General features: G+C 31.1%; 2 protein-coding genes across 2 annotated transcripts; both read left to right on the top strand.

Annotated features, from left to right (window-relative positions):
* Window positions 1-426: 426 nt before the first annotated feature.
* LOC134270829 (proteoglycan 4-like) lies at window positions 427-3,644 on the top strand. Its single transcript, XM_062753075.1, has 6 exons — window positions 427-463; window positions 846-993; window positions 1,192-1,313; window positions 1,660-1,813; window positions 2,002-2,144; window positions 2,255-3,644. Exons 1-6 carry the CDS (start codon window positions 427-429, stop codon window positions 3,601-3,603), a joined length of 1,953 nt encoding a protein of 650 aa, XP_062609059.1. The 3' UTR covers window positions 3,604-3,644.
* Window positions 3,645-6,024: 2,380 nt separating this feature from the next.
* Window positions 6,025-8,408, top strand: LOC134270830 (uncharacterized). The gene is made up of 6 exons (XM_062753076.1): window positions 6,025-6,067; window positions 6,373-6,508; window positions 6,757-6,878; window positions 7,206-7,356; window positions 7,569-7,717; window positions 7,889-8,408. The coding sequence occupies exons 1-6, from the start codon at window positions 6,025-6,027 to the stop codon at window positions 8,371-8,373; spliced, it is 1,086 nt and encodes a 361-aa protein (XP_062609060.1). The 3' UTR covers window positions 8,374-8,408.
* The last annotated feature ends 2,325 nt before the right edge of the window (window positions 8,409-10,733 follow it).

Below are 10,733 nucleotides of genomic sequence, written 5' to 3' on the forward strand. Positions count from 1 at the left end.
ACTCTCAAATTGCAAATTCCTTGTACATTGCCGTTTATTTTAACATTCAACATCAAGCAAACTTACTTTCATTGCCTGGAATGTGACAAGTTTTTAAAACTTAAAGGTTGTTTTGAAGAATTTAATCTTAGTGAAATATTATATTTTGTATCGACAAAATCATTTCTCTCAACTAAAGTGCGATAAAGATTACCTTTTTAAGATAACATGTTTTAGCGTTATACTTTCCACTTGTTTACCTGAAATACATGGTACTAAAAAACACAACAAAAAGCTATTTTCTTTTAAAGACGTCATAATAATGTAAGAAATATAATTAGATATTCCAAAAACAGACGTCGTGCTTTGACCTTTATATCTTATAAATGACATGTGGTAGAGTATATAATGTAGAACTATAAAGTTTTCAATCATAATCACACAAAGATGGCCCCTTATAAATTACTCCTGTTAATAATTTTTGGTAAGTGCTTTTTTTTTTTTTTTTTTTTTGGTAACTGACTTTCAGAAACTGAATTTAATATAAACAAGCACATACATTAAATTTATTAAAATAATTTGTTAACTTAATTGGTGTAGGTCAAGAGGCTTCTTCTCCTTGAAAATCACAATAAATGAACAATACACTTACTGTAAATTAAGGCTGCATTCTGTTATTTTTTGTTTGAAAATTTTAATGACACATTAAATTGCATCAAATTTATGGTTTTTAAGAATTGTGAATTTTTGCCTAGATTTTTTTTTTGTCAATTTATAACAAGAAAGTTACTGTTGAATTGTTCTTTTTTTTTAATTAATTGTTCCACAGGTGAAAATATTTTCCTATACATGTTTTTGTAACACAGGTATATTCAGAGTTAGAAGTCAACAATGTGATTTAACTGCTTCTTTGCAATGCATGGCGTCTTTCTCGTCGATTCCAAAATTCCAAATATCTGCATACACAGATGAGTTCAAAGGAAGTCCTAAAACTCTTGTGCAAGAGATGTGCTTGTAAGTCATTTTGTCCAATTTTCCTTGTTAATATAAATATATATTTATGTAAAAAGAATAAAATATTTACAGTTTTACCACACAAAATGTAGTAGGAATTCAGATGAGTTGATACTTGCTTCACTGAGTAAATGAAGATTTGGCAATTTCAAATTTTCAACTAGTTTATTTAACGAATTTACGTTTAATTTATCGTAGAAAACTCAAAGAACTCTATGACTGTGTTGGGGACAAGTTATTAGGGTGTGCTCCACAGTATCGGCTCATTTACGAAACCGCAGTGTCGTCCGGAAGATTTGTTTGTGGGATTGGAAAACAAGGTTGGTATAATTACTATCCCATTAAAATGACGAAACATTTCTCCGGCATTTATTTTTTTATAATCATTACATGTTAATTAATTATACGACGTCCATAGTTTACTTTCAAAAACATGGCGTTTAAAATAGTTGGAGAATGCCATTGAAGACTCAAAATGTTTTACTTCTAAAGTAATGAATAGTTATGATAACTCAGCTATATGTTATCAATTCATTTATTCAATCTGCCTAATATGTACAATAAAGTGAAGACATCAAACCTCTTTGATTCCATGTAAACATTTCATGTAAAATAATTTGCTTAGAACACACGTATAATATAATTTGTAATTATTCTCTTATCCAGGGTTCATAGACCACTTTAGATGTCTGACTACACAAACTATGAAAAATAATTCGTTCAGATGTGGTGGAAGAATAATAAGTGTTATTAGAGAAATATTCTCAAATCCAACTTCAGTGCTAACAGACCTGGCATCTAAAGCAGATGAACTTTGCATGTAAGTTAGCTTTTTTTTAAATAATAAAATGTCTCCTTTGGAAATCAATGGAACTGTAACAGTCTCGATTTGCGTAAACGTTATTATCTTAAAATTTCATGTATAATTTTAATAAAAATACATAAAATATATTGAATTGTTTAAGAGGATTGATTCATTTTAATGATTTATTTTTACTCTTATTAAAGTAACTCCAATGACACTCTGAAGTGTGTCGTAAAGTCTACATCCGGTCAATGTGGTACTGGTGCAGCATCCTATGTCCAGCAGTATATGGACGCGTCTGTTTCCCCTTTGAGATCCTTCTTTTCCTGTGTTGGTGAAGTTAAAGGTGAGAATATTTTTGATGATGTTAATATTAAACTACTTCGACAGATTAAAGAAAACAATTTTGTTTTTGAAGTATTCGTTTTCAAATGATGATGTATTTTTATTATTCAGAACCCTATAAGACTTCATTTGTAAATGTTGAACCAAAGCAAAACACTGAATACCCATCCATACCACAGACAGAGAAGATTTTTGGGTCTGAAACCCGGTTAATAACGTCAAAACCAACACAAAATGCAGTCACAAACCAGATTTCATTAACTGAACAAGATTCGTTAAATACTATGCCCAAACCAAACCAAGCTCTGTTTTCCAGAAGGGAATCAATTCGCGGTAAGGTTTTAACAGAATCAAAAAATGTACTGGAAACGGTATTACCTGAACAGGAACAAAGGGTTGAGCCAAAACCGTCGATACCTGAACAGGAACCAACAAGTGAACCAGAACCGGTGTTTCCTGAACAGGAACCAACAAGTAAACCAGAACCGGTGATATCTGAACAGGAACCAACAAGTGAACCAGAACCGATGATACCTAAAAAGGAACTAATAGGTGAACCAGAACCGGTGATACCTGAAAAGGAACCAACAAGTGAACCAGAACTGACGATACCTGAAGAGAAACCAATGAGTGAACCAGAACCAGCGATACCTGAACAGGAACTAACAGGTGAACCAGAACCGGCAATTCCTGAACAGGAACCAACAAGTGAACCAGTAGCTGAGAAAACTAAAACAGTGAACTCTAAAGTAATTTTGAAAGTTGGGAAGCAACAGGATGTTGATACAACAAATCAGAACTCAGTTGAACCATCTAAACGTGGAACTGAACGTATATCATCTCCGAAAGCAGTTAATGGGTTGATTGACCATAAAAAACGGAATATATCTTCTGTTAGAATTAAAGAACCTGAAAATGTGTTACAAACGAAACAGCCTGCAACAAAGCCAGACTCTGTAACACCTTTCTTCACCAAAAAGCAACGAAATATGGTGTTCCCTGATTCTATAAGCAAAACAGAAACCTCTCCAAAGGAAAGAGTTTCAAACAACGGTCAAAAAGACCAATCGACTATTAATGAATCTGTTCCCAAAATATTACGTGTTCGCGTGCCAATTCGTTTTCAGAGACTTTCTTCTACTACCACAACAACTACAATAGCTCCTCTCGTGACAGCCACCGTATCACAAACTTGCAAAAAATTCTGCTTCCGGTTCAGGGATTCTAGTCTTTTTACTTCGATACAGAAACAGCGATATGACCTTTTATGTGATAGAACTTGCAGTGCTGGGAGTTGCCAAACAAGTGTATGTACAATGAACTGTGGTTGTCCCAGAAAGTTGGTTTGTACGTATACAGGACAAAGGAGGCGATGGGCAGGGGACGGCTGGTGTAATAACCTGTGCAGACAACGATCACCATTGTGTCGACAAACTCAATGCAGATGTCAATATGCTTAAATGTAAATCTTGTTGTTTATTATCAAGGAATTCCACTTTGTTGTTGTTGTAAAGTATAATATGAAGCACAAAATATTTTATTATGTCTTTACTATTTTTGTAATAAAGTGTTACCGTAAAAATAAAGGAATCTTAATTTAATTCACATGATAAAATTACTTGTCATATTGAAATTTTGAGTTACTGTAAAACAGTCAACAGTCGTAGTATGTCGTATTGTTTGTTATTCCTCTTTTCACATTTAATTCGATACTCTATAAATGCGTCAAACAGTAACGTTTAAAATACCTAAAGCCATGATCTTACATCAATATGGGATTTGGATTAGATAAAAACATTTTTATTGTTGTGGGTATACAATGCAAAGTGTTGCAAGTGTTATATGTAAAGCTTTTGAAAATCAGTGCTTTATTAAAATGATATATCATTTCAAATTTGTATTTATAGCCTTCGTGATACAGGTAATACTATAAGGAAAAAATGCGTTGTTTCCCGCAGATCTCTTATTTTCCTTTGAACAAAAGGATGAATTATTGATTTAAATGGATCATTTATAATTGTTAAGATGCAATCCCATGAAAAGTGTTAGATCTATCTCCTAATTAAAGTGGGGAAAATCATATCTAAGATCTTCCAAAACATATTTTTTAAAACTCACTAGCGGTGAAAATTAAACCTGTTTTACATTTTAGACAACCGATGTAAAATGGTTTCTTACAATTGCAAAAAAACCCTTGAAAACTACATGCATTTGTAATAATTAAGAATACTTTACTCCATTCACATTATCAATTTTTGAGCAAAACAATTTTTAAACTGTCAGTTTTAAGAAGTTGAACTCATTCATAATCACAGGTTATCAATATAGAGAAAAATAAATATGCACTAGTTTGTAATACAAAAAGTGCATAACCCCAGGTATTGTGGCAGTCAATAAGTCACATGTTATCAATAAATAATATTTTAAATATTCTTTTTAATTTCCTAATTTATACTTTCACATTTTTAGATCCAAAATTATTTTGTGTAAAGAACAGAAATGTTTTAAATGATTTTCATCTGTTCTTTTGTTTAAAGTTGGTGACGAAATGACGAAAAAAATAATTATTTTTTGATAATAGACGGATTCATTCTTCGTTATACACATACGTACAAAAGACACCACAGAGACTGTCACAACAGTTTCATAGTTAGATGTTTTACTGACTTTTTTGGATAAAGTGCAAGTAAAAACTGTATGAGAGACGAGATTACCAGCATTGCCATACAAATGATAATGTCTCAACGTGAGTGAAAATTCTCGAAGGAATGTACAACAACAAGCAAAATTAAAATGATACAAAAGGTATTTCAACAACTCCCTTTTGCAGTCATTTATTTTGAAAATTCGATGATCATTATAATGAAGTTTTAACAAAGTATAACCTATAATTGGGGTTGTATTTTGGCCGATGTGTGCCATACCAATATTTAGGCCTTTGCTTTACTAATTTTACTGAGGTAGTTCCGTCCACTTGATTATTACATAGTATGATGGGTGTGACCAGTTAATATGTAATATTTATAATTACCCTCGATCCCATGCATCTCTAGAATTTCCGAGCTCTGTGTTTTATTCCCTTTTTCATCCTTTTTTTTTTCAAAAAAAAAATCAAAACATTTTTATTAATTGTCAAAGAAATTATTATTGAAAAGGTTATAATGACAAGTGAATAAAAAATAAAAGAAATATTTTTTGTCCTGGTTTAATTTCTTTAATTATTTCCCTCCATTGAAGTGAAAATTTTCAATATGATAGTATTATTTTCTTTCAAACTTTGGGTAATTAATCAATATTGAGGTCAATGAGTGGAGAGTCCAACCAACGAATCGTTTTATCTGTTACCACACATTACATCATAGCCCTTCCTATGCCTTATGTCTTTCTGGTAAGCATCAACACGAACGATTATCTATATAAATATAAATGACAAATTATTGGAAGAAATGAAGTCTTTTTATTACTCATCAACACTGACAATTAATTTCTACTACATGTTTGTTATTTATTTACGAATTAAATGATATATATTTTCATAAAAGCCTGACTTGAGTATTACATATATTTTAAAGATGTAATTTTTTCACAATATTTTCACGATATTTCTTCTTTGACGTACTTTACACATTTCACCTCCTTCTCGAGGAAACGTATTTGACAGATGGACGCATGTAAAACACGACCCACAACAAACCAAGTGTGTCATGTTTTGTTTACGTAATGAGACACGCTTTACTGATTTTCCCAATAAAACGCAAGGTATGCCATTCAGACGGCATTACTACAAAAGACATAACTTCATCAACGATTGTCAAAATTTACTACTACTTTCACAATTACGAGGGATAACTCATTCTTTTCGTTCATAAGCAAGAAAAGCAATGCTCTTACTAACGTCGTTGTTGTGTATCAATATTGCAACTGGTATGTATGATACAATGTATAGATGTTAAAATCAGTTTGAAACTCAATGATAAATTTTTAATTTTTTATAACCTCTATGATTTGTTTTTATTTTTTTTCCAAAAGAAGCATTAAGAAAATGAGTTCACATGCATAATTTGAATTAAATGTTAAAATATAGATTTATCTCACTGAATTAGAACAGAGAAAATATCAAGAGAATAAAAGTACTGTACCTAGATTCCATGTATGTTAGCTCCTTTTTGATAAATTCATTGATTGTATTAACTTACTTTTTAAGAAGAGGGTTCTGTGTGTCATTACAGGAATACTCAGTCAAACATGTGACATTCTCTCGGCTAACAAATGCTGGTCTCCTCTTACTGCCACCATGGGAGATTTAGTTCCAAGCTCAACTCCCAAGCATACTTCTCCAGCTTTTAAAGTCAACAACGTATGCAGGTAAGCAATACATATCTATATAGCGCTCTCACATGTACATTTTACAATTATATAATGTTAGTTCTCTCGAACGTTTGAAATCACATCTATTACCAAGAGTTTACTAAACAACAAACACAATATTGTTTGAATTTTTAAGAGCATTTACATACACAAGCATGCATGTATTTGATAAATAGAATGTTTTTAAAAATACAAAATTTTGTCCATACCTTTGCTTATATATGGAATATATTTGATTATTTCAGTGGACTTCATAAAGTTTTCAGCTGTTCTGAAAGCAAAATGTCGGCATGCAATCCAGGAGACCGTCTTCTTTATGATACTGCAAAATCCTCCAGCACCTTCCTTTGTACCAAAGGGAAACAAGGTTCGTTTTTCTAGCGATGAATCTAAAAACTGATTTGCTTGACTTTTCATCCTTTTTTCAGCTGATCAACCTCTATATGTAAATGACGTTTCTTGCATTGACATACTTGGTATCCTATAAATGTAATCATCATAGCTGTCAAAAAATAACGTTTATACATGCCATAGAGTACATATATAGTAATAAATGTTTGTACTTCAGCATGCTGGAAACCATTTTCAATGCTAACTTTTTATTTTGAATGAGAACATCATTATCATGAAGAGGACAAACATCATGATTTAACTTATCATTTTATAATCTTTTTTTTATTTTACTCTTGTCTAGGATATATTGAGCATGCTCACTGCCTGTTTAGTGAAGCTTCACGTAGAAGTATGAAGAAATGTACTTCGGAGGCAGTGACATTGATTCAAAACTTCATTTTACCAATGGCTGATCTCTCGGAATTAAAAGGAATATCAAAAGAATTATGTGGGTAAGCATGTAATGTATTTCAAATGTAATAATAGACATAATTTTGAAAATTAAACTTTTATTTACTCAAAATATTTATACAGCTCTTGAAGAAATATTTCAATTGATTCCATATTTATGAAACATTTTAAGATTATCATTTTAATTGGATTATCAATGAAGCCATGTATCAATTTTTTTAACCAATATAATAATCTCTCATTTAAATTTTAGGTTTGCCTCCGCCGTTCGCTCATGTCTTGTTTTAACAGCAAACGAAAATTGTGGGAAGCCTGCCGCTTTATATCTACAGCAATACGTAGATGCCACAATCAAACCAATGTCTGATTATCTGTCATGCTCATCGCCAAAGTCAGAATTAGGTAAGAAAAAAAATTTAAAAATAATAGAGAAAACTAGGACATATTTATAAAAGACTCATGGTAAATCTTATTTAATTTATGACAATGAATACCAATTAATACAAAATAAAAAAGAAGTAAACAATTATGATCATTATCATCAGGCTTTTAACTTTACTTTTATTTGTACAGATGTGACCTATTATCCTTCCTCTGGTAATTTAGAAGGCAAAACAGAGACCCAAACAACAATGAATCCAACCCCTCAAAGCACGCAAAACATTCCAAGTTCCTTTATGGGCATAAATGGACCAAATACAGACATTCTAAACACCATACAACCTGAAGAAAATGTGAAAAGTACTAAAACAAGCGTCCCAAAGTGTGACCGGTATTGCTTTGTTTTTACTCACGACTTATCACCGTCCCTAAAACAGGGATATGATGACTGGTGTGAAATTAATTGTCGCCAGGGATTCTGTCCACAGCGCACGTGCACATGTAATTGTAATCCCGTGCGGAGGAAGATTGTGTGTGAAGCGGTCGACCTGAGATTTAAGTTGCAGTCACGTGGTTCGGAGTGGTGTAATGCAGTTTGTAAGCAAGGATTTTGTCCCAGGAATTACTGTAAATGTAGAGTAGAACTGGAATCGCAACATGTTCCTTCACCATTGTGATGGTTCTCAACTGTTTCAGATTAAAATAAATTCTACCTCAGTATTTTGAAAAAAAAAAAAAAATACTTGAAACCATTATATACTATGAAATCCAATACAATGTATATAGTTATTTTTTTACCTTTTATTTTGTAAAATTTACATGTTTGTATGATGAAAAACAATACTAGTTTGAAAAAAGTATAAAAACTTCCAAAGTATTGAAGAAGAAAATTTGTTTTAAATCCACCTCAATAAGTTAACTATAATATTTTTACTTTCCTTATTTGACAGTGATTTCAAAATTTAATTGTCTCTCAAACTTTAAAAAATATAGAATTTTTTTGTCACACCGATCGCTTGCACTTTCATGGAAATAACTAATTTCCCTGATGCAATAAATATATAGAAAGTTTTGATTTATAAATACATAGATAAGAAATGTAAAATTTAATCTGCATTTTCATAATGCAGTCCTTTTGATAGCTGTTAATGCTTACCTTCTTGGTGATCTTAAGCAACAATTTTCCTTTCGATACTTTGCAAAATACCCTCCAAAGCGAGAAAAATGTAACCCCATAAAATACGCCTGTAGCGTAAAAAGGTGAAAATATTTTATTAAATAATCGTAATTTCTTGAAAATGTGTGACCTTTTTTCAAGTTTTAATGTAGATGTATACTTTATATATTTGTTTCTTATTTTTGAATGTCTCATAAATAATAATAAAAAGGTAAATACTTTTTTTCAATCTTGTTATTTTTGCTTTTCAATGACTTTATATATAAAAGATCTAAAGACATCTGAATCAGAATGCAAGGCTTCTAACCATCACAGCATTGTGTTCATACCTAATGGTTTTTATCGTAGTAAATTTAAATCAGTTGCAAGGACGATGAGAGATAATGATTCAATATTCAACGATGGTTTGATTTCATACGACCTTATGTTGAGTTGCATCATTGATATTCTGGTATTATCATCGTTGTACAATGAATAAAGACAGGTGTATTTCTCTACATTTACTTTAAAAACTTTCAACTAAACTACTTGCAGGATTTTTTGTGTGCTTTTTTCATTTATTCCAGAGTTTTTTTTGTTTTAGTTCTGTTTGGACATGAGATTAACGTACAATTTTTTTTATAATTGATTGTCATAAATTATGCAATGAAGATTTTGGAGTATCGTTTCAGTGATACTTTTGTCAATGCTATTGAAATAAAAGATGTCACTAAAAATAACTTGGAGATATTTTACATAGTACAGAAAGTGCAGCTGTGTAAGATGAAGGTCACAATTTTTAAATTTTACATCAAACTAAAGTCATATCCTTTTTATAGATATATTTTAATCAAAAACATTTCCTAGTTTATTGATACCTCTGGAACATAAATGCTAGTACAGTAATTATTTGCCAGGAGAGAGAAAGTGATTGAGTTCGGTGTTTTGCAATAAAAAGTATATAGATAATGAAAAGTGATCGATCAAAAAATACTAGTATATATATATAAACAATACAAAACTGTAAAGAGGGCATGAATATAGACCCCTTTAAAAACCATAGGTTTGATAACATGACAAGGAGTAAGCATTCACTGTTGACCAGTCACATCCGCCATGAGCCCTGGTATATTGCTCAGGTACAGACAACATTCCGTAGTCAAATTCTGTTTAAGAGCAAACGCCTAAAAATTGGTATGAAACAAGTCACCTAAAATGCAACCAAGTTGGTCCTTATCGTCTACAGTCAGTAAGATGTGGAAGTCTATGGTGTCTTTAATATCAAATTTACTGGAATAAATCAATTTGACATAAGAAAGAACTTCAAGGTAAGTTTTGACACAAGTACATGTACCAAGTGTTATTTTGTGATTTTAATCTGATTATATTTCAAATACGTTGATTGTTTTAATGTGACCATTAAATAATAAACATAATTATTGTGAAACTAAAAAAAAACACAAATCATGCTCGTAAGTCTAGATATTTGTATCAATTTGCGAAATTTTAAATTGAAAACTAGCAATGATTGTAAAACAAGCCTTTGATCAACTGGAAGACATAAACTCATATGCAGTTAATAATGATATTCCACATAAATAAGGAGAGATAACGCTAAAGAAATTAAATGTTATGACTTTTGCCGTAATGTTTTGTTATAAGTTTGCCATCAATTGTCTTTCTATATTAAACTCCCAAATTTAAAGCAGCCTCTGATTGTCTTTATTTGGAGTTCAGTGGAATATATCAAATCAAACGAAAATCAAATTTTAACTAAGAAAACTTCCTTTTATCTTAAAATCTACAGCAAGAGATATGTTTTCGTGCTTTTAAATGAATTGTGTTAGACTTAAATGGCCATCATCATTAGATTTCATGGTG

The sequence above is a fragment of the Saccostrea cucullata genome, unplaced genomic scaffold (genome assembly GCF_032062105.1).
Source record: "Saccostrea cucullata isolate Sc308-1 unplaced genomic scaffold, CSIRO_AGI_Scuc_v1 ctg8903, whole genome shotgun sequence".
Classification (NCBI taxonomy): domain Eukaryota; kingdom Metazoa; phylum Mollusca; class Bivalvia; order Ostreida; family Ostreidae; genus Saccostrea; species Saccostrea cuccullata.

What these genes read in the sequence shown, in the direction of transcription:
- LOC134270829 (XM_062753075.1), top strand. Translation starts at nt 427, where the DNA reads ATGGCCCCTTATAAATTACTCCTGTTAATAATTTTTG. An exon ending in CTTGTGCAAGAGATGTGCTT is followed by an intron (nt 994 to 1,191) that starts GTAAGTCATTTT and finishes AATTTATCGTAG; the next exon opens with AAAACTCAAAGAACTCTATG. An exon ending in CTGTGTTGGTGAAGTTAAAG is followed by an intron (nt 2,145 to 2,254) that starts GTGAGAATATTT and finishes TTTATTATTCAG; the next exon opens with AACCCTATAAGACTTCATTT.
- LOC134270830 (XM_062753076.1), top strand. Translation starts at nt 6,025, where the DNA reads ATGCTCTTACTAACGTCGTTGTTGTGTATCAATATTGCAACTG. An exon ending in TTGTACCAAAGGGAAACAAG is followed by an intron (nt 6,879 to 7,205) that starts GTTCGTTTTTCT and finishes ACTCTTGTCTAG; the next exon opens with GATATATTGAGCATGCTCAC. An exon ending in ATATCAAAAGAATTATGTGG is followed by an intron (nt 7,357 to 7,568) that starts GTAAGCATGTAA and finishes TTTAAATTTTAG; the next exon opens with GTTTGCCTCCGCCGTTCGCT.